We start from the raw sequence: 24791 nt of genomic DNA on the forward strand, positions 1-24791 counted from the left end.
GCGGATTCGGTTCTATCCGTATGAAATGACATCCCTAATGAAAACAAACATCTATTGTCACGGAAGCTAGCAACGACTATGTAGCAGGAACTTTAATTTCGCAGTGAGGGACGGCAGCCGGGGACATTTTGTCCGGGGACATATCGTCCGGGGACATTTTGTCCGGGGACCTTTCGTCCGGGGCCGTTTTGTTCGGGGACATTTTGTCCGGATCCCTGCTACCCCAAGCAGCAAAATGTACTAAAAGTCGAGTGCAATAGGGGTGGACGGGTAGGTGGAAGACCTTGAACAGACTCGTGAAACTAAAAAACATTGATAAGACACATACCGTCCACCCCTATTGCACTCGACTTTCGGTACATTGTGCTGCTTGGGACATTACGTGACGGAGTAATTAACGTGGTCGAGATTTTGCGCAAAGAAAATTTACCCCGGCTATTTTTATTGTAGTGGGGTAATGTGTTTTGTGTTCAATTGGTTGAGAAAACGAAAAGCCCTTTCTGTTTCGGACAAGAAAAAACAAAAGCCAACAACGAACTAACGAAATAAAAAAAGTTACGCTGACTTGGCACATTTCAAAGTTCTATTCCGAATATTTCTCGCGACTGAAAATCGATCAAGTGCGCGCAGGTCACACCAAACGTTTGTCGATGACAAGCGCCAGTGACACCACAAAGTAGAATTTTAAGCCTCTGTTTTGTGTCACATTACATGACACACCCCCTGTATCGGCATGTGTGCTATGCTTGTATTCGGGATCAGTGACAGCAACAACGCTTCGATGAAGAAACTATTTCTTATCGTATTTCCCTTTTCTATGTATCTACTAGTTGCTTTTTCAAAATGACCGCGTGTAAATTTGAGCAAATGTAAACAGACTAGTGCCTGCACTGCGACGACACAACCACAGTAAGAGGGACGGAAAAGTCGCATGTCCGAAAAACCCTGGGCCCGTGCACTTGCAAGCGCTGATTTCGAGGTGCTGCGCCGCTGAAAGAGCACCGACGCTTTGCAACGCCCTGCACATGCCGTGTTCCTGTCTCTGTTGTGTGCGTTTTATATGTAGGATGCATCTCTCTATCAGAAGGAAAGCTGTTGTCCTCCTCCGCGTCTCAATGGAAAATCTCAGTGTTGTACAGCAAGGAAACCACGTGAAAACAAGAGGACATCACGGAACCTGCAGCCATGGGAGGTACAGTGCCATACGTGTAGAACACAACAATCTTGTGCGCAATGACATAATTATCCGTGACGATTAACGCATCTTGCGTGAACCCTACACCCTCAGAACAGAACTTCATCGCATAGCACGTTGTCCGCAAACCATTGACACGAATGATAGGATTACCGCTTCTGATTCGAAGAGCGACGGGGGCGTATAGCAATTTGGGTATATGATAATTGCTATAAAAATGCCTATGTCCCCATCTCTCTTCAAATCAGAAGCGATAAGCATATCATTCGTGGCTGTAGTTGGCGCACAGCATGATATGCGGTGAAGTTCTGTTCTGAGAGTGTAGGCTCTGCGCAGATGGTCACACAGCGAACGAACAGCGTTCTTCGACAGTCGGTAACACTGGCAAAAATCCTCGTTTGGCATTTCAAACGTATCTTCATGCTCATGATAAATGGGGAGTCAGAGGTGCACTAGTAAAGGCATGGCAATAAAAGCAGCCGCAATCTTTCTCACAAACTTCAAAGTTCGCCACTATCTTTCCTTGAACTTTTCTCGGTGGAAAAAAAGTTGCGCAACGTCATTTTGACGTCACGGAACTTCTGCCAAAAGCTGCATTTTCTCTTTCCTTGAACTTTGGTTTGATTGACAACATGGGCTGTCACGTGGGCCAGTGAAACAGTCCAACGGCTGTCTTTCCCCATATCTCCCGAATTGTTTACGTCGCCGAAATCTGCAAAGACACCACCCTCCCTGCAACGAAAACGCCATTTTGACGTCATGAAAATATTTCAAAGTGCGCGCTTCTCGGTAACCTTGACCTGAGGTTTGATTGACAGTCAGGATCGATCACGTGGGTCACGTAAAGCATCCAATGGTTGCCCTCCCTCCCATCTCTTGAACTTTCTTCGTGCTTCAAAATACGACGAGTCTAGCACCCTATGGTCGTATTCGGAGATATGGTACAAACTACAGAATTGGAGGTGCAAGAATTTGTATGCCGAACCTACAATAGTTATAAAAATATCTGCATATTAACAACGGAAGGACCACCAAAATGTACCTGAGGTTTCCCGAAGACATACCGAAAGGCTGTCATCCTATTCATAGGTCATAGCTTACGGACACTAGAAATGGAAAGGGCATACTTTAATTTTATATGTTTTAGCTTATAACGAGGTAAAACGCAAACCCCACACCAAAGATCACTATCTTGTTTAAATTTTCAAGTCAAAACTGTACGCACTTTCAAGAGCAGCATTCAGGGACACCCCCTCTGAAACCCGGCTTGACCTGATAGCACAGGACCACGCAAGGAAGCTAAGTTTACAGGGTGGTGCGTGAGTACGTGAGGAGGAACAGATCTGGGCAGGGAGAGGAGGACATATCTGTGGCGAACAATTCCCTTTTCGCGCCCCGACCTGATAACAACACCGATAACACGCCCGGGAGCATTCGCATAAGATAAAGAATAAGACGTGATGTATAACTGTGGGAACGAGCATGAGACTTTCCAGATATCGGGAGATTGCCGGATGAAATTGGCAGGTTGGCGCCTGTGATAGCCTTCTGGACGACAAATTCACTAAACGCGAGTTGTAAGAGTGCAGCAAGGACAGCAGCTACGGTCCGCAGACGATACACAGACTACGTAATTTTATGATGATGCCATCAGTATCAAATTGGTATCAAGAGTTATTACGAGCTAAAATAAAGGAAGCTGACAAATTTGGTGCCAGTGAGTGCCTCTTGGGCGACGATTTGGCAAAATGTCTGAAGTATATAGATTGGGCTGGTTGGTGTAAATCCACAAGCGACCAAAGAACAAACACGAAGCAACAACAGAGCGACTAGTGTCTGATCTTGTCTCCTGTTTGTTCTTTGGTCGCTTGAAAATGAATGATTTGACCAAACGCTACTTTGCGGGCTCTGGCAAGGGAATCAGGTATGGGCCGCGGACTCATAGTTATTAAGCATGGATACACAGACTACGTAATTAAGTGATGACATCTTCGATATCACGTTTATATCCAGAATTATTACTAAATGAAATGGAAGATACGGACAGTTTGGCGTCTGCGAGTGCTGTGGCGATGCGAGTGGCAATAGTTTGATCAAACGCGACTTCTTTGGACCAGATATTTTGGAGCAGAACTAAATACCAGATTTGGAAATAACGCTAAACAAGTGCTACGCGCCCTCGAGTACATTATTTATTTCTCGCTTAAGATGAAGTAATGCTTAGATCAAGGCAATCAGGGCTCTCCCACACGCGGGCCGCATGTGCATGGCTTGCAGTCAGCTATTCTGTGTCCCGAGGGCTCTTGACCACTAAATAGAATAAAGCTGCCCCCCCCCCCCCCCACACACGCACGCACACCAATAATGAAGAAGTGGGAATGAAACCAGCTTTTCAGGCATTGTTTTTACCCTTGCTCGATGTAGTGTTGCTCCTGTCGACGTTAGGAAGGACATTCACATTCGAGCAGTTCTTGTAACTCATGAACCTCAGCTAGTAGTTATAGCGATTAGCGATCTGGTCTGAACGTGCATTTTGATAAGCTACACTGTAAGTAATATGATAGTTGAGAAGTTATAGTGGAGACAAGTGCAGAGAATGACATCATCTTAATTATTACACTAAGTTTATGGACTTACAGCATAGCAGCAGCCTCTCCGGATATCATGCGCGAAAAACTGTATACTGAGCACAGAGAGGCGCAGTGAAAAAAAAAAAAAAAATAGATCGAGTAGTTATGTTCGAGGGTCATTGTGTGAATATTTTTAATTATTTCTCTTCCCCTGATTTCCTTTTTCTTTTTCACGTTGAAAATGCAAGCAAAATCAGCAATACAGTGTGTAAACCGACAATTTCAGTGCTCCTGGACGTTGGGATAATCGTTCGTGAAGAACTATGTACGAAGAACTTGCAACGCCTTTCAAATTTTCAATGTCTAATTTGGAAAAGAAGCTCATTTGTCTCTGCTGGTGTGTCAAGTGAAGCTTCTCATTGACGAATTCTATATGCGAATGCCTAATAACTATACCGCTCAGCTGTTTACGCTAAGGTACTTTGCTATAATTGCGGTTCTTTCCAGGGTGATTACCCCCACCCCCCCAGAGGGGTTTACGCTCCCCCTGAATTTTTCCAACCACTCCCCTGTAATTCATGAGATTTCCCGATACACCTTGGCCACCAGTGCATATACGCATAGATATGTATCCATATAGATATACCACCCTATGGTTCTCTCCACTCGAAATCACGCAGACATCTTATCACGCCGGGTACCGCATCTTGGCTTCTATGCGCATTGATGATAGTGCCAGCCGCAACAACAATGACAAAGAAGAAATTGTCGTTCCTCTTCGCTGCTGATACGAGTTGCGCAACGGACCAAAGGCTGATACCTTCCGTTTGAATTCAGCGTGAGAGAGCCGCGACGGCAAGGAAAAAAACTTGCCAAGATACGGGGCACAAAAGTGAACTTGCACAGCAAATCGCCGGCAGTCCGAACATTTACACGGCAACAGACACCTACGAGCACTGGTGCTAAAGTCTGAGGAAAAGACATCATCGATGAAAATACATATCCGTTACAACAACAACAACAAATAGTTCATGACCATGGCCTGGGGTGGTTCACCGCTTGAGAACATATCCGTTACGAAGCCGTTTGAATTTCACTGTTCATGGTAATTAACCAATTTTTCTCGAAGTGCAGCACGCATAAACAAGTCCATGGTATGCTTACACCTCGACCTGCAAGAAATGACCCACAGTGACCCTAGAAGTCTGCCAAGGACGCACATTTCCCCAGGGCGTCAGTCGTGACGTTGCCCATATACGTGAGGCCGACAACGGCAAGCCCTTTCACCATCACCACCACCACCACAGTATCCTTCTGAAACATTGCATCACTTGCCAACTTCTTTGAGAAAAGTAAAAAGTAACCTTTCTGCAACCCCGATGATGGCAGGGGCACCCATGGAATACACCACAAAGAGTCACTGGTGTATTCTGCATAGCGAAGCCATTATCAACGACTATTACTAGGCCCTTGTACTAGGATTTTGACAGTGGTGACCGCAAAATTTGGAAGAGGCGCCGGCAGAGCCCTCTAAAACGTGCAAAACCCTTTGTATCATGGTACCAAAGGCATATTCGAGACGGCTTATGCTATTGCCCTTCCCACTGGGATTGTAACGGAGGCGACCGCAAAATCCGTAAAAGACCGCAGCAGAGCCCTTTAGAACGGGCAAAACCTATTTAATCATGGTTCCAAACAGATATTATCAACGGCTTACGATGCTCTTCTACAGGGATCGCAACAGAAGCGACCACCAAATGCGGAAAAGGCAGCAACAGAGTCCTTTAAAACGTACGAAACCCCTTGTATCATGGTACCAAAGGCATATTAATGACGGCTTACGCTGTGCCTTTCTACCGGAATTGCGCAACAGGAGACCGCATAATTTGGATACGGCAGAAGCAAGGCCTTATAAAACGGGCGAAACTCCCTGTATCATGGAGCGAAAGAAAGTAAGTTACCAGTGTCTTGTGCAATCCTATTCTGCTGGAGTTATAACACAGGCGATCGCCAAATTCGGCAAACGTGGCAGCAGAGCCCTCTCAAACGAGCAAAACCCCTTGTGTCATGCTGTCACAGTCATATTATCAACAACTTATACTATGTCATTCTACCGAGATCATAACACAGGCGACCGCAAATATCGGGAAAAAGATGCAGCATAGCCCTTCAGAACGGGCAAGACTTCTTGTATCATGCTGCCGATGACATGTCATCAATGGCTTGTGCAATGCCGTTCTACTGGGATTGTAACAGAGACTACCGCAAAATACAGAAAATGCGGCAGCAGAGCCCCTTAAAACGGTCGATACCCCTTGTATCATAGTTCCAAAGTCATATAAGTATACGCAGCGGGTTATGCATGCTATTGCCGTTCTACTGGAATTATAACGGATGCGGTCGCAAACTCCATAAAAGGCTACAGCAGAGACCTTTAAAACGGACAAAAACCCCTTTAATCATGGTGGCCGACATTTTACACACCTATAAAGACGCGACGGCTTATGTTATGCCCCTCTCCTGTGATTGCATCGGAAACCACCGCAAAATTTGGAAAAGGCGGCAGCAGGGCCCTTTACAATGACTCAAATGACTTGTATCATTGTGCCAAAAAGATACTATGAACGGCTTGTACTGGGATTGTAACAGAAGATACCGCAACGCTCGGCAGCAGATCGAGCCCTTTAAAACGTGCGAAGCCCCTTTAATCCTGGTGTCAGGCCGTACATGGAGAGGTCGCGTTTGAAGAAACTGCTTCCGAAACGACACTCCCTAAGCAAAAAGCGTCCTAAGCTGATTTTGTAGTATGTATATGAGAAAGTAAGATCACGGGGTTTGAACCCAGTATCTTGTTCCCCTGTTGCACCCTGAGAGGGCGCGTTTTAAAAATCGCTTCCAAAATGGCACTCGAAATGGCCAAATGGCGTATTTCATCAACTTCGGGGCTTAATATATTTTTATATAACAATAATATTAAAGATGTCCAAAGCTGATTTTCTAATGTGTGTATCTGAAACTAAGATCATGGAGTTTGAACCACGTACCTTGTTCCCCTGTTGCACCATGACAGGTCGAGTTTGACAAAATCGCTTCCAAACCAGCGCTCGAAATGGCCATTGGCCAATTTCATCAACTTCGGGACTTAATATCATTCTATATAACAATAATATTAAAGATGTCCTAAGCTGATTTTGTAGTATGTATATGTGAAAGGAAGATCACGGGGTTTGAACCCCGTACCTTGTTCCCCTGTTGCACCCTGAGAGGTCGCGTTTGACAAAATCGCTTCCAAAACGGCACTCGAAATGGCCAAGTGGCCAATTTCGTCAAATTCGGGGCTTAATATTATTTGATATAAAAATAATATTAGAGATGTCCTAAGCTAATTTTGTAATATGTATATGTGAAAGTAAGATCACGGGGTTTGAACACCGTATCTTGTTCCCCTGTTGCACCCTGAGAGGTCGCGTTTGACAAAATCGCTTCCTAAACGGCACTCGAAATGGCCAGGTGGCCAATTTCGTCAACTTTGAGACTTGATATCATTTGATATAAAAATAATACTAAAGATGTCCTAAGCTAATTTCGTAATATGTCTATGTGAAAGTAAGATCACGGGGTTTGAACCCCGTATCTTGTTCCCCTGTTGCACCTGGAGAGGTCACGTTTGAGAAAATCGCTTCCAAAACGGCACTCGAAATGGCCAAGTGGCGAATTTCGTCAACTTCGGGGCTTAATATTGTAAGGGGGAAAAAAACTTCGAAGTGCGGGGACTTGTCCCCAGCAACAGAAAAACGGACAGCGTGGAGTCGAAACACTTTTTCGAACGTCTTCGAGACGTTGTAGTTTATTTACAATATATACATTCGTCCCAAGGTCGTGGCATTTCACGGACCTTCATTCCACGAACCGGGACCACAGCGAGCCCGGGATTGGTCCCTTTGCGTCGTTCCCGGTCCTCGGTGCGAGCACAGCAGGGTGCCTCGATGTCCGCGTCTCAAGTTTATGGCAGGGAGCAGAGCGCGACAGGGAAAACAGATTCCCTCCTCACACTCGGCCATTCTGCTTTCATTTCGCCCTCGAAATGTGTACAGGCAAACATTGACACTGTCATGCCATCTTCGGAAAACAGGCGTAAACCATAATATACAACGACAATCAGCTATACGTAACACTACATAAACCCTCACGTTGTAAACAGGAATACACTTGAAAAATATCAGTTACATTATAACAATTATGATGCGCATAGCCTTACGTGCAGAAAGCTTTGACAAGGATACAGGTGAATCATGGGCAACAGTAAAGCTATATTCCTGTACAATGTCACATACAAGTATCAGATTCCTTGGCAAGCAATTCGTAAAAAGACACAACTCATCATGTAACAACTGAAACAGTGTGCGAAAGTAATAACGTGAAACATGTATTCGCACTTTTCGTGCATGCATATTCGTACTTTTCATCAACGTAAGCAACATTAACTTCAAAGAAGACATTCAAGAATGAAAGCACTACATGGAATCAGCACTCATTAATCCGAATCTGCATCAGATTCATTATCATCAGTTATCTCACACGCGTCATTTCTGCAAGAAAGCCAGAGCCTTATTTGGTCAGCATGTGCCGTTGTACAGTAGTCGCGTCTGCCACGTTTTCCCCTTAATTGGGTGACGCGATAGGTGTCGTGAGGAAGCACGGCATCAATAACCATTGGACCCCTGTACTTTTGCTGCGTCTTGGTTGGTTTTCCCGTGTGAACTGGGAGACGTTTTACGACTACAATGTCGCCAACATCGTGCTTAGGTTCAGTTCGGCGTCTCAAGTTGTAGTGATGAGCTTGCTGCGTTTGTTGCTTCTCGATGGCCTCTCTGGCCTGTTCCCTGACCTCCTCTAAGCTGGCTTCTGATTCGTCGTCGGCGTCTAGCGCGCGCAGTCGACTGTCGTGATGTCTAGCGTTGAAGCCGTAGAGAACTTGGAATGGGGTCTTTTGCGTCGTCTTGCTACGTGTAGTGTTTATATTGCGCTGAATTTCGTCGATGTTCTTATCCCAATCTTTGTGATCCGGCCTCTCGATTGCCATGGCAATCCTCGGAATAATCGTCCTGTGCACTCTCTCAACCTGGCCGTTACCTTGAGGGCGCTGCGTGGAGATTTTCACATGTTGGATTCCCATGTCTTTGCAATATCCTTCGAATTGGGACGATGTGAAGGCCGTTCCTCGGTCGGTAATAACCTTCTGTGGGACATCGTAGCTGTTAACGTAGTGACTCAACGCCTTCAGGGTGCACTTAGTTGACGTATTCCTTACGGGGTAGAGCTGTACAAACTTGCTGAAGTTGTCGATTATCACTAGCAACTCTTGGTTCCTCTGCGTGCTTGGTATGAATGGTCCAAGGTGATCCAAATGTACTACTTCAAATGGTTTGTTACCCGGTGTAATAGGATGCAGTTCTCCCGCCCTTTTCCCTGACGGTCCCTTGTGAAACAAGCACTCCAGGCACTGTGAGACATGTCGCTTCACGTACCCGCGCAGACCGGTGAACCAGTAACGTCTCATGATCTTACAGGCTGTTTCTTCTGCGTGGCTGTGCCCCATCAGGTCGTGGTGTTTGATTGTCGTCGCCTTCCTATTGCTCTTCGGGATGACGAAAAGCAATCTCCTCCCGTCTTTGTCTTCGTGGATCTTGTACAGAATACCATCTTTTAGCTGGAATCCCGTTACTTCCCCCTTCTCCCGCTTGGAGCGTTCGTCCGGTTTCTTCTGGAGTATTTCAACGAAGTGCCTCAAATCATCGTCGGCTCTCTGGACCGCGTAAATGCGTTCGGCTTCGTCCATCGTGAAGAACACCTGAAGACGATCTTCGTTGCCGCAGTCCGCTTCACCAGCACAGGGTGCTCTACTGAGAGCGTCCACGTGCGCCATTTTCGTGCCCTCCCTATGCCGAATCGTAAAGTCATAATCTTGGATAAAATCCATCCATCTTGCAATCTGTGGTAGCTTAGTCTTCATTGCATTCATATAAACAATCGCTTGACAGTCCGTATATATTGTGAAATGAATTCCTGCCAGGAAGTGTCGCATCTTCTCAATTGACCAGACTACTGCCATGAGCTCCAACCTGGTCGAGTGGTACCTCCGTTCTGCGTCATTCGTGCGTCGGCTGACGCAGTGCACCAGATGTAGATCACCGTCGTCTCCTCTCTGGAGTAGCATACCTGCCAGGCCCTCCTGGCTGGCGTCCGTGTGAAGCTCTGTCTCGGCGTTCCTATTGTACAAGGCCAGCACAGGTGCATTGGTCAATTCCTTCCTGAGCGCCTCGAACGCATCTTGTTGCTGGTCTCCCCAAACGAAGTCACTTTTCTTCTTCGTCAATTCCGTTAGTGCCCGCGCCTTCAAGGCGTAGAGTGGCACGAATCTTCGAAAATACCCAGTCAGTCCCAAAAAGCGTCGTACTTCATGTACATTCCTCGGCTTGGGGTAGTTACTGACGGCTTCTAGCTTGACGGGGCCTGGTTGTATTCCGTCTCGGGTTATTTTGAAGCCCAAAAACGTTACCTCTGGCATGAAAAATTCGCATTTTGGTAACTTCAACGTCAAGTTTGCCTCTCCAAAGGCATGTAGCACCTTTTCTAACGAGGTCATTCCCTCCTCTACCGTCTTACTCGGCACCAGCACGTCGTCCAAATAGCGAACGGCGGTGTCGAAGCGAAGATTCCCCAGAACTCTGTTGATTAGTCGCTGAAAGACGCTTGGTGCATTGCATAACCCGAAGCTCATATACATATACTCATAGTGCCCGTCGGGCGTTATAAATGCGGTCTTCTCTATTGACTCGGGGCTCATCGGTACTTGCATGTATCCACTTGCCAGATCTAGCGTCGTAAAATACTTGCTTCCGTTTAGTCTGTCAAGCTGATCATCAATTATCGGCAACGGGAACCTGTCCTTTTTAGTCTGCTGGTTAAGCCGCCGGTAGTCAACAACCTTGCGGTACTCCCCATTCTTTTTCTTTACGAGGAGGACGGGACTGGCGTATGGGGACACCGAGTCGCGAACAATTCCCGCTTCCTTTAGTTCTTCAACAATGCGCCTCAGTCTTTCCCTCTCGTCATGGGTGGCGCAGTACGGTCGGCAGTAGACGGGCTTCGCGTTCTCAATTTCCTCAATGGACATACACGTTGCAGATGTTTTCCCCAGTTCTGTTAGATCCATCGCGAAACATTGGCGGTACTCATTTAGCATTTTTACAAGAGAAATCTTTCCTTCTTCGGTGACATCCCGTCCCACCGTAACCTGTTGAGCCCTTATAGGCTCGCATGCGTCCTTCGTTGCCGTTAACACAATATTTTCTTCGTTTGCAACGCTCTCAGACTTTCCTGGCTCGTCAGAAATTACATCCAGGCTTACATCTTCGGCCCTTCCAAGACTGAAGCCCTTCCGAACCACAAAGGCAAATTCGTGTCGTTCATTACAGGCACACGAGTTTCCCCTTCGTGTAGCTGCAGGAGACACCCCAAGTCCTTGTTCTGGTGTGTTAACATGACAAGAGATGTCTCTGTCTTCGATACGGTATGGGCCCTAACGAATTGAACGGTGTTTGGCGGTACTTCGACCGATTCAGAGCTGCGCAATGTTAATTTTCCGCCGACAGGTTCCAGTTGAAAGTCTTTAAATGGCCCGTCTTTACTCCTGTCATACAACTTCATTTGATCTTTCGCCTTGATCATGACAACATTGTCACGGTCAATGAACGTGCGGCCGATGAGCATGTCATAATCGATTGCCTTATCGTGCACAATACAGGCTTCAACAGTCGCTACAACGTCGTCGATAGCCACCTTGATCGTTGTTTTCCCAATTGGCATTGTTTTTGCCTGTCCCAGCCCGAATAGCGCGTCTTCGTTGCAGTAGCCCGCCATAGTTGCAGGCTGGTCGCACGTGTGCACCCGCTTGCAAAGCCATCGATGCCGTGATAATAGTCACTGCGCTGCCTTGGTCTATAAATGCCTTTGCCACACATTTTTCGTTTATGGATGCCTCCTTGATGTACTTCTCGGCAGTGTGTTTACCTATGCAAAGCATTTGCTTGGGGTTCGTTTGAGCTTTCTTACACTCGCGATTGCCGTGTCCGTTTTGGTGGCACAGAGTGCAATACTTAATCCTCTTCTCCTTAGGGCAATTTTTGGCGAGGTGGTCCCCATACTCGTTGCAATTAAAGCATTTCAGCCTACCCTGGGCGTTTCTGGCGGGGGCGTACCTCCCTCCTTTGTGTTTTGGACCCGTTGTAGCCAAATTCTGATCCTTTTCGTTGGGTGTTTTGGAAGTCGAAGTGCCGAATATTTGTTTACGTTCCTTTTCCATCACAAGACAACGCTTCATATCATGAAGAAGATCTTCGAGGCATGCGTGTGATTTTGGCGTTAACATTTGGTATGCACTCCTATCTAAAGTACACAATAAAACCTGCTCTTTGGTCTCCGCGTCACTCAACCCGCATCTCTTGCAAAGATGGACCTTGTCCATAAAATATTCTAACAAGGACTCACCCCTTTGCTGTACTCTTTTTCGCATGTCGTCGTAGCGAGTAACAGCGCTCACTCCGGGAACAAACATCTTCCGAAAGTTCGTCACGAAAGAGTCCCACGTCTTGCAGTCGCTGACTTTGCTGGCGTACCATCGTGCCGCTGGTCCCGTCAACTTGGCTTGCACAAGCATCAGTTTGGCGTTGTCGGTCCACCTGCATTGCGTAGCTAGTTGCTCGAAGGTGTTGAGCCATTCTTCTGCTTGTCTCTCATCCCCGTCTCCGTTGAAGGATTGTACTTCTTTGGACAGGTCCGGTAACACAGCTCTGGGAAAGGGACCCTCATCCCTCGCAGATCTGGACTGAAGAAGTTCCCGCAGCATTGCGTCTCGACTTGCCTCTTGTAAACGCAGGAACTCCAGTAGCTGGTTCAGTGGATCCGGCTGTGCAGCTGCTTGATTAATTGGCGTCGATTCTGTCGATTCGGTGCTGTCGTTTCGAAGACTGCTGTCGTCGTCTCCGGCCGTCGTCGACACAGAGCCGTTGCTCCGTAACGTTGGTGGCATCTTCAGTCGTGAGGTAACACAGGAACGTCGTAGCCGTAATACGTCGGGGCTGATCCCACTTCTGAAAACTGTAAGGGGGAAAAAAACTTCGAAGTGCGGGGACCTGTCCCCAGCAACAGAAAAACGGACAGCGTGGAGTCGAAACACTTTTTCGAACGTCTTCGAGACGTTGTAGTTTATTTACAATATATACATTCTTCCCAAGGTCGTGGCATTTCACGGACCTTCATTCCACGAACCGGGACCACAGCGAGCCCGGGATTGGTCCCTTTGCGTCGTTCCCGGTCCTCGGTGCGAGCACAGCAGGGTGCCTCGATGTCCGCGTCTCAAGTTTATGGCAGGGAGCAGAGCGCGACAGGGAAAACAGATTCCCTCCTCACAATATTATTTGATATAAAAATAATATTAGAGATGTCCTAAGCTAATTTTGTAATATGCATATGTGAAAGATCACGGGGTTTGAACACCGTATCTTGTTCCCCTGTTGCACCCTGAGAGGTCGGGTTTCACAAAATGGCTTCCAAAACGGCACTCGAAATGGCAAAGTGGCGAATTTCGTCAACTTCGGGGCTTAATATCATTTGATATAGAAATAATATTAGAGATGTCCTAAGCTAATTTTGTAATATGTATATGTGAAAGTAAGATCACGGGGTTTGAACCCCGTATCTTGTTCCCCTGTTGCACCCTGAGAGGTCGCGTTTGACAAAATCGCTTCCAAAACGGCACTCGAAATGGCAAAGTGGCGAATTTGGTCAACTTCAGGGCTTAATATCATTGGATATAAAAATAATATTAAAGATGTCCTAAGCTGATTCTATAGTATGTGTATGTGACAGTAAGATCACGGGGTTTGAACCCCGTATCTTGTTCCCCTGTTGCACCCTGAGAGGTCGGGTTTCACAAAATGGCTTCCAAAACGGCACTCGAAATGGCAAAGTGGCGAATTTCGTCAACTTCGGGGCTTAATATCATTTGATATAGAAATAATATTAGAGATGTCCTAAGCTAATTTTGTAATATGTATATGTGAAAGTAAGATCACGGGGTTTGAACCCCGTATCTTGTTCCCCTGTTGCACCCTGAGAGGTCGCGTTTGACAAAATCGCTTCCAAAACGGCACTCGAAATGGCAAAGTGGCGAATTTGGTCAACTTCAGGGCTTAATATCATTGGATATAAAAATAATATTAAAGATGTCCTAAGCTGATTCTATAGTATGTGTATGTGACAGTAAGATCACGGGGTTTGAACCCCGTATCTTGTTCCCCTGTTGCACCCTGAGAGGTCGGGTTTCACAAAATGGCTTCCAAAACGGCACTCGAAATGGCAAAGTGGCGAATTTCGTCAACTTCGGGGCTTAATATCATTTGATATAGAAATAATATTAGAGATGTCCTAAGCTAATTTTGTAATATGTATATGTGAAAGTAAGATCACGGGGTTTGAACCCCGTATCTTGTTCCCCTGTTGCACCCTGAGAGGTCGCGTTTGACAAAATCGCTTCCAAAACGGCACTCGAAATGGCAAAGTGGCGAATTTGGTCAACTTCAGGGCTTAATATCATTGGATATAAAAATAATATTAAAGATGTCCTAAGCTGATTCTATAGTATGTATATGTGAAAGTAAGATCACGAGGTTTGAACCCCGTATCTTGTTCCCCCGTTGCACCCTGAGAGGTCGGGTTTGACAAAATGGCTTCAAAAAACGGCACTCGAAATGGCCAAATGGCTAATTTCGTCAACTTCGGGGCTCAATATCATTCGATATAAAAATATTAAAAATGTCCTAAACTAATTTTGTAATATGTATACGTGAAAGTATGATCACGGTGTTTAAACCCGTACGTTGTTCCCCTGTTGCACCCTGAGAGGTCGCGTTTGACAAAATCGTTTCCAAAGCGGCACTCGAAATGGCCAAGTGGCCAATTTCGTAAACGTCGGGGCTTATTATCATTTGATATAAAATTAATATTAAAGATGTCCTAAGCTGATATTATGATATGTATACGTGAAAGTAAGATCACGGGGTTAGAACCCCGTACCTTCCCCTGTTGCTCCCTGAGAGGTCGCGTTTGACAAAATCGCTTCCAAAACGGCCAAATGGCGAATTTCATCATCCTAAGCTGATTATATAATGTAATGTATATGTGTATGTATATGTGAAAGTACGATCACGGGGTTTGAGCCCCGTACCTTGTTCTCCTGTTGCACCCTGAAAGGTCGCGTTTGACAAAATCACTTCCAAAACGGCACTCGAAATGGACAGTTTTATCAAGTTGTATAGTTTAATATAAAAGCGATATAAAATACAAGACGGTATCATTTGTATATTACTCACTGAAAATAAAGTTGTCTGTTCTGTCAGCCACTTCGAGTTCTGGAAAAAAATGACAGTTCTTGTTTTGAACTCCTTCAGACCGGCCGTACAGTCTCAGCGCATGCGTATTACGATAATACTGGGACTTAGTCCGTCGAGCGCCTAGGAGGGGAACCCTGTCTGAGTCGCAACTTTGAAGGCCCTGGGTGCATCAGGATTAACACTCACACATCGTGCCGTGGTTGGTATGTGGCCTGGAGGACGTACTGAACGGAAATAGGCGATGACATTTGCAGAATTTGACTGCGTTTGACGAAAAATCATAGTCTAAACATGGGCGATGTGCAAAAATCGACGGAATCCCCATAGGCGCAATGCATTAAAATTCATTTGGCCAGGGTGCACTAGGCTTATATTCTGCTGGTGCCTTTCATGTCTCCAGGGGTTCTTTACATGGTGTTCTTCTCTATTAGGCGATGACATCTTAAAAATTTTATTCTGTTTTGCTGTTAATTGGCATAAACGCTGTCTCCCATTTAATTAACATCCTGTAAGGCAGCTTCCCGCATAGCGGCTGAGTACAGTGACGGAGTGCGCCGGCGGGAGGGTGACCGCGAATTTTGGGATTGCTTACAAGTTTGAGATGTTTGAAAGGTACAGATTAAAAAGTTGTACATATAGTCAGATAATCTATACAACATATTTGACTGCATTAAATACTAAAATTTATAGAAACATTTCCAGGAGTAGCCTTGTAAAGTGGAGACTACCACACATCAGTAAGTGTTTAATTGAAATTTGAAGGGGTTGAATTTGAACTTAGTTGTAGAAAGTGTAATTTCATAATACGCAAGCTTTAGCTCGCTGACTCGGCACACCGATGTTTTAAGAAATCTTTCGCGATGACATAGAATTTAATCGAAGAGTTTGATATTTTCTATATGCACTACAACGCAATGTGGATTCTCTATGCTGTGGAGATTGATAATTTCTAACATTTTTTGAATTAAATTTATTTAAACTGGAAGAAAGGGTCATCCGCGTCGGATGACCATTTCTTCGAGGGTATACGCTTGTATACATAGAGAGATAAGATCTCCCCGCTTTGAGGAAAAGGAGGGAGAAGCGATATTCTTGGTTGTTTGTCGTTGTAGCATGTCTATTTTCTGTGTGTTGGATTCATAACACAAAGTAAGGTTTGTAGTGTCTGCTAGAATGAAAATTGTATAGTGTTCGATTAGATTAAGTCACGAGGATGGTTTTATGATAGTTCAATGATAGATTATTTTCCTCTGTTGTTTACGTGCTGGAGAATTCGCCGCTTAGAATGTTCCTCTGTCCTTCAGCGTTAAGTCTGTGCTAGTCACAGTTGGAAGTTATTAAATTTGTAAGGTTTCTCGTTTTGATAGATTGTTTCGCTATTATTTTCCTGCATGTATCTGTTGTTTACGTGTTGGATGATGCGCAGGTTTCGCTCTCTCTTAGTGCTAGCTGTTGATCGTGTTGTGTTGTTTCTCATTATTTCCTTATGTCTGTGCTATTCACTTAATAAGAAATTGAATAATTAAAAGTTGTGTCATGTTGGAATAAAACATATACTATACAACTTAAGATTCCCTATTGTGCTCGAAATTACTTACATCTATCAAAACTTGTAATTTAATTGAAATTAAAATTCCATCGTCTTGATTAAGATTGCCTTCTGCAACTAGACGTCGTGTCCTAGACTTTAATTCCTCTTGTGTTCGTATCGTTCCTCTGTGTTCCTGTGGTCTTTCACGGTCTCTGTTGTGCACAATGAATTACATCTATCACAACTTGTAATTGAAATTAAAACCTATCATTGTTAGTGTCGCAGTGATAGTGGTCACGTCTGAGACTTTTTATAATAAAACTTGAAATCTTGATTGTTATCATATTGATTAAGAATGTCTTCTTTGATTAAAAGTCATGTCCTTTTCTCGTTTTGATAGAGCAATGTTTCGCTATTATTTCCCTACATATAACTGTTGTTTGCGTGTTGGAGGATGCGTCGGTTTTGTTTCTCATATAGTGCTGGCTATTCATTGTGTTGATTCTCATTATTTCCTTATGCCTGTGCTATTCACATAATAAGAAATTGAATAATTAAAAGTTGTGTCATGTTGGAACAAAACATAAACAACTTAAGACTCCCTATATTGTACTCGAAATTACTTACATCTATCAGAACTTGTAATTGAAATTAAAACTTGTGGAAACCCGTGTTTCCACAACCTCGGGGCGTCATCCCGTCCGATCAGTGGCCGAGGAAGACACAGCAAGCGAAAAGTGCAAACAACAAAGAAAGGTTTATTTCATACCTTACAATAACACCTGCAGTCTCAACCCCCCCCAGCAAAAAAGTGTCTCTCTTCCCAAGTTCAGGAACGCGGGGTGAAGCCTGTAGATCTGTTGACCGTCGTCCGAGCTCAGCCATGCGAAGATCCCAATCCCGCAGGTGCTGACAAGTGAAAGCAACCATCATTTTCAGGTTCCGATTAACACGTTCGGTAATGTTAGCCTGAGGGTGATACGGAAAAGTCTTCTTGTGCTGAATGCCTAAGACAGCGCAAGAATCTGAGAACACCTTACTTGTAAAGTAGGTTGCGTTATCTGTGATGAGCTCAGAAGGAAATCCGAACCGGCAAAAGGTGCCGAGTAGTCTTTCCCACACCCTCTGGGAAGTCAGCGTCCTGAGAGGAAACAGCTCAACCCATTTCGTGAAATGATCAGTAACAACAGACAAATACTGGTTATCTCTAGGACTACGTGGAAATGGTCCCACCACAGCCTATTGCTCTGAACTGGCTATTAGCGCCCAGGGGGTAAACCACTACTAGGTTTTGCTCTCTGGCATATCAGACAGGGAGGAACATACTTAGATACATCCTGCCTCATTCCTGGACATGTCGCAACCCGACATAACTTTTCATAAGTTTTCCTGCCACTGCTGTGACCTGCCAAGGCCGAGTCATGAAAGTAACGTATGAAAGACCTACGCAACTTCCGTGGCAGCACGACTCTGAATGGGGATGAGCTGTCATCGTCAACCGCCCGGGGTATGTATCTGAACAGGATGCCATCCTCGCCCAGCAGATAGGAGTCGTGCTGTGCGTCAGTCGTTCCGGTGCCTGCAGAGTCCTGCTCAGCTAGCCATTGAGACACCCGCTGACAAAGGCCGTCCGCTCTCTGACAGTCTAGGAGTTGCTCTCTGCTCACGACCGTGCCCCAAGACGAATATACGTCTCGTGCCACTTGTGCTGCTGCCAGGAGTTGAGAAGGCGCCTCAGTGCCTTCCTCTCGCCCCTCCGGTACAGGCGCATGGGGAAGCACGTCTGCTACCGCGTTCGTCCAGGCCCGCCTGTACTCCACGTTGTAACCTTGTAGCGTCAGGGCCCACCTGGCAAGACGTCCAGATGGGTTATGTAGCCGCTGCAGCCAAGAAAGTGCCTGGTTGTCAGTCTGGACAGCGAAAGTGGTGCCGTCCAGGTAGAGATCAAACTTCCTGAGAGCGAAGATGATAGCCGAGCACTCATTTTCCGTGACGGAATAATTCCGTTCTGCCGGATTCAGCGTGCGACTTGCAAAAGCCACTGGACAGAACATAGCGTCATGCTCCTGCAAGAGAACTATAACCATAATCGCTAGCATCTGTTTGCACAACAAACGGCTTGTTCATGTCGGGCAAATATAGCCTGGCCGTATTAGCGATTCGTGAGAGGGGAGCTCGAAAGGATTGTTCCTGCTCTTCTCCCCACTGCCATCGTGCATCGTTGTGCAACAACTGGTTAAGCGGCTGCACTAACTCACACAATTAAGAATGAATTGTCTCTAGAAACGAACAATACCCAAGAAACGCTGCAAGGCTTTTACGTTACCGGGGAACCAGATACTCCATGATCGCCTTTAGCTTGTCATCGCTACGACTGATGGTTCCTCTGTCCACCACGAAGCCGAGAAGGCTGATCCTAGGCGATGCCAGCTGCACCTTGCCGGGGTTGATGGTTAGCCCCGCCTGCTTCATCCTTGCAAGGACGATTGACAGGTGTTCCAAGTGTTCCTGAAAATTTCTGGAAAACACTACCACATTAGCCATGTACGCCACTACAAAATTATACTTCGCATCTAACAATACGGCATCCATTAGCCGTTGAAAACTGGCGGGAGAGATAGACAGACGGAAAGGCATCCGTACAAACTCTAACCCCTATGACAGGTAAAGGCTGCTTTCGGGACATCCTCCGGGGCAACTTCGATTTTCAAAAACCCTTTACTACAATCAAGCGTTGAAAACACTGTAGCGGTGCCCAGGGAATACGTAATATACTCGATGGACGGAAATGGGTAAGAGTCCCTTACAGTTACTGCGTTAAGTCGACGGGAGTCGACGCATAACCTAGCTGTACCGTCGCGTTTTGGAGCCAGGACAACAGGAAATGCCCAAGGGCTCTGGGACCTTTGAACTGCACCGGTTTGGAGCATTTCATCAAGAGCAGCGTCTAACAAAGCACGCCTATGCACACTCAATGGTCTCGGATTACAACGACGGGCCTAGCGTTACCTGTGTCTATGCTATGCTGTAACACAGCCGACTTAGCGGGTTTCTCCGTGAAGACACCATCGAACTGCAGCAGTACTTGTTCAAGCTGACTGCGCTCTTCCTCAGGACCATGGAATGACCCCAAGACCGTCGGGATCTGGGGCAGGTCGACGGACGTCGCTGCAGCTTGCTTAGCTGAACTGTTGTCCTGTGCCATGGCGAAAGGGAAAAATCCTGACGATCCGTCTTAAACGTATCCTCCATTGGGCAGGTCCAGCGCCAATTTCTGCCGGGTGATGAAGTCTCTGCCCAGGATAACGGGCACTGCGAAGCCAGGAAGGTGGACGAAGCGCTGCTTTCGTCGTCTCCCATCAAAGCGAAGCCAGAGCACAACTGCAGTTTGTGCTGGAATCACGTCATTGGAATCACGTCATTGGAAGCAAGACGTAGACTAACATCTGTGTATTGCAAATCCACATTCCGTGATACGCTGTGCTCGTAAACACAATCGCCGCTAAGGGACGCCGCGGCTTCCGTGTCGATAAGGGCGATGTAATCTCTCCCCAAAATTCGAACAGCAATGTTTGGTTTCTTGTCCTCGATGTTATCTCGGATGGAAAAAGCAAAAGCAGCTAAGGCGCTAAGCTAAATAGCCGGGTTGACCACAGTTATGGGACAGGACCGGTCTGCCAAGGCTCGTTCCTGCGGGGATCGCCCTCTGTTCGTAACAGAAGGGATCAGATGCTCGGCGTGATGGCTCCGCATAATAATTGCGGTTGTGCTCATCCGGTCCCACTGCAGGTAGGCGCTCAACCACTGACCACACACAGCGCGGTTCTAGCGCCAATTCAGGCGGCGGCGGGGTCCGATACTCGAGTTCCGCTAAGAGGTCGCCTTCTATAGTGCGAGCCTCTTGCGCCAGCACTTCAAGTCTATTATAGTGACAAGCTCGAAGATAGGGCCGGTAGCGAGGATGACACTGACGGATTGCCCGTGCAACACGCTGCTCCTCTGTAGCAGTATAGGTTCAGCTCTGCTATACAGCTCTTGCAAAACCCGAACGAATTCTGCTAAGGTCTCATCTGGATGCTGAGTATGCTTATGCAGCTGCTCCAGCATACCATATTCATAATCCGGGGGAAGAAATTCGCTCTTAAACCGCTTCTGCAAGTCCTGAACGGACGTAGACCTTGACTACAGCCGAAGCCAGCGAGCAGCGTCTCCTATCAAGGCAACCTGCAGGATGTGTTGTATCAGGACTTCATCTGAGATTCCCATACCAGTCTGATAGGCTGTAAGGTCATACAAGAAGTCTACAACCGACTTTTTATTGGTGTACCCTGAGAAGGTAGGGACCCATAAACTCAGTCGCAGGGCCGCTTGTGCCTGCGGCGGCAAAACCGAACTGACGTCAAGGCGTTGTGCCACCAACGAACATAACTCCGTCATAGATGAGTAGAAATCCAGCGAACCGGTAGAATGTAGGAAGTCCCTTCCTATAACTCCGTCATGCGTGACAGGAGCTCTGTCGTTATAGCGGAGTACTGAGGCTTACCCTGGTACGAAGGTACTGCCCCCGTCTCGGAGTCATGGTCTGAATGGCCATTCCGTCCACTACTGAGGTCGCGTTTGCCTGGCGGCGGCTAATGCCATATCGGCTCCGGGTCTCGTGCACCGATTGGGAACTGTGAAGCACTCAAAAACAAGCAAACACTCAAAACGAACAAAAATGCAAGCTCAAAAAAATGTGACACAACAGAAAAAGAAAACCAAGAAACCGGTGGAGTCCTGAATGAAAAAAAGAAACAACAACGTACCCAACGAAAAATGAACAACACGTGCTGCGTCTTCCCTGCTGTCGAATGGACGAACTGTGACCCCAAACGTTGGGCACCAGTTGGTGGCCACTATTGCAATGATGGTGCTGATATTAGACATTTTGTAATAAAATTTGTAATTTTGATTGATATCACATTGATTAAGATTATCTTCTTTGATTAAATGTGCTATTGCATTTTAATTCTGATTCATTGAAGACTTGTGTGTATAATTGTCATGAATAAAAAATATTGTGTTTGATTCTTTCTGTGTAATACCTCTTCAATGCTATTGTATCGTACCTGTAATAAGTATCTTTTTTATTATGTGTATTGTATTGTATTGTGTTTCTTCTACTTCAGGTTTTTTGACTGGTTTTTCTCCTCCATACAGAGTCACAACATCATTCCCATCACTATTGGCTTTAGTAAATATATTTTCACTTGTAGTTTTGTGTATGGCTATCCTTTGCATGTCTATACTTGCATGTAAACCGCCCACCGCACACCAGTTGTAGCGGAAAAAATTTGCAAGTAAAGTTAGCCCAGGTGGAAAATTTCCAAAGAAGTATGCCCAGGTAGAAAAATTTTGAGTGAGCTTGGTGGGGTTGCCTGCGTGCATGTCCCTACTTGCAAGTAAACCACTCATGCGCTGCCGGAAAAAAAATTACCAAGTCGGCCCAGGCGGAAAAATTGAGTGAAGTCGGCCTAGGTGCGATGGTGTCATCGCTTGACCGGGTTGAAATCGCGCGTGTCCCTACTTGCGTGTAAACTGCACGCGCCACCAGAAAAAAAATTGCGAACGAAGTCGGCCAAGGTTGAAAAATGCGCGAGGGCAAGCGCACGGGTAGCCCTCCACCCACGCACCACCCACCGCGCATGAGAAAAAATTCGCGAAAAAATTTGGCTCAGACGCTGTGGGGTTCGAACCAGGCACCTAGGGGCACGTAATGGACCCCACTGTATACTACTAGAGGGATACTGATTTTTTCGGTGAGGGACTAAGACCATTAGTGGAGAGGGAGTTTGAAATGTGATTTAGTGTAGCTTGAGCAGAAGCCTGTAGGGAGGGCTGAAGTTTGCCATGAAAGCGGAGGCAGATGTCATCTGTATAGATTAGCTTAGCATGCAATTTGACAACAGAAACATTAAAGACAAACCTCCTCCATGTGTTGAAGTACGCTGTGCCTCATTGTAAAGAGATCCGCTGAGAGTTAGAAAGGAAAGGTTAGAAAGGAATGCTCAGTACAACTCAAAGGCGATCTTTGTTGGCCAATGAAATGGCCACAGGACACAAAAACTGAATGGTAGCCTTCAGGAATGGGATACTCAACAGCCTGAAGGAAGTAACTATCACCTCACAAGGAAAGTGACATTTTTTTCTGTTTATTTTTGAATAAACAGGTTGTTCACGTCCAAGATACAAAATTTCGAAGCGGCCGAAGTCGTAGAAATCATAGGACGAGGTTACGTACCGGTTGAGAACTTCCTGGTATGCTCTTTCTTGCTTACATACTTCATTGTAAAAGTCGATGAATATTTTCTGTGCGTCGTATCAAGTTTCAAATGTGACGTCCGCTGCATGTTTGGAGAGCTGCTGGGAGTGACCTTGTATTGTGGCATGTAGCCATAGGTCTTTTCACGGCCTACAGAGGCACTTGAGGTGGACTGGTCGGTAATGTCCTTCTCCTTGGTTAGGCTTGTGGTCGATGATCTTATGTGCCTTCTATGACGGCGTTTCGTTGACTGTAGTTGTTCAGCATTCCAGTTGTCGTTGTATCTTACTGTTGGATCGGGAGTACTTCTTGTGTAGTGCTGCCCCTGACTCGTTGTGTCTAGTCCCAGCGTAGTGTCGTCTTGTAAATCAGGCGTGTCAGTGATTTTGTTGTCATCTGAAGGTGCAGGCCCTTGGCGTTGGAGTAGCGGAGGACGATATTTCGCTACGTTGGAGCCGTCACTGAAATACACGACGGATCCGAAGGTAAAAGCTGATACGAAGACAACGGCCAAAAGAACGTTGTAGCGACGATTGCAGATCTTGGTCGGTGATGACAACCTGCTGGTGGTACCTTTTTCGGTCGGCGTAGCCGTTTCGTAGAGTTGTTCTATTGTCAGGTGCCTCACAACATCGGGGCGGCCAAGGCGAAGGTTCTTCATATCCTGAGGGCCTGCTGTTATGCTGTCGTAGTACGGGTCAGGCGATAGCGGCCTGACCCCGATGCTTTCTAGGAACTCATCGGCGGCCAGGTACCCGACGGATAAGGGGTCCTCGCTCATATTGACGGCGCGAGACACGGGAACCGCAAAATCAGGTCACACTAAAGACGAGCGGAAATAAACGTCGTCGTTTTTGATGACTTGTTCTTCTTCTTCTTCTTCTTCTCCCCAAGAAGATGGCCGCGATCCGCAAGGGAGATTGGCCAGGGCTAATTCAGTATGATATGAGTGTGACAGTGACACTAAGGGCTAGAACCGGTTGGAGCCGGCAACGAATGAAATGAGATTATCTGCGATGACAGGATTCCATTTTCCGGTATGGGACGCACCGAACGAGAGTAATGCGCATAATGAGAGGGGCACGCTGAACCTTAGCAGTGGAAGGGTGAGGGACTGTAGGCGAAGGCGGCGGTAGGTACTACAGTCGAGAACAAAATGTTGGAGGGTTTCGTCGTGACCGCATGCAGGACACCCTGGGGAAGGTTGCACCCCACTGCGATGGAGGTAAAAGTTAAGCGGGAGGGCAAGACACCGGAGACGCGTCAGACAGACTTCTGCACGTCGAGAGTGGCAATAGCGCGGGTTCCAAGCGAAAGAGAGGTGTTCATAGCCGAGGAGGGGAGGAGGCCGAGCAAGGGATAGATAGCGTTTGTAACGGGCACGGACAACGGCAGCAACCGGCGGGAGGATAGGAAGCACGGGGCCGGACTTCGGGGCTTCTTCTTTCACCTCAGCCACTGATCACATTCTTCTTCTTCGCGCAAGCGACGTTCCTTGTTCACACCAGCCAATGTATTGACGTTGAAACACACTTGGCTAGGGCGAAGGTATGGAAACTTGTCCAATATGACATAGTAAGCTGTCAAAAAAATAATTCTAAGCACTACGGTCCTTTGCACGTTTTTAACAGACGTAGTTCTGGAAGATACATAATAATTGACAAAGTGTCCATTCTTGTTCCTTCTGTACGTGCATGTGTGTGTGTGTAATATTCCTTATCTCGCTCTACACCATCGTCCA

The 24791-nt window shown here is 46.3% G+C and overlaps 1 protein-coding gene across 1 annotated transcript; it reads right to left on the bottom strand.

The window, feature by feature from the left end:
* Positions 1-12749: 12749 nt before the first annotated feature.
* On the bottom strand, positions 12750-18836 carry LOC135398630 (uncharacterized). The gene is made up of 3 exons (XM_064630016.1): positions 18197-18836; positions 17519-17756; positions 12750-12924 (listed from the first exon to the last, which is right to left on the bottom strand). The coding sequence occupies exons 1-3, from the start codon at positions 18834-18836 to the stop codon at positions 12750-12752; spliced, it is 1053 nt and encodes a 350-aa protein (XP_064486086.1).
* Between the last annotated feature and the right edge of the window lie 5955 nt (positions 18837-24791).

This window comes from Ornithodoros turicata, chromosome 6 (genome assembly GCF_037126465.1).
Source record: "Ornithodoros turicata isolate Travis chromosome 6, ASM3712646v1, whole genome shotgun sequence".
NCBI lineage: Eukaryota > Metazoa > Arthropoda > Arachnida > Ixodida > Argasidae > Ornithodoros > Ornithodoros turicata.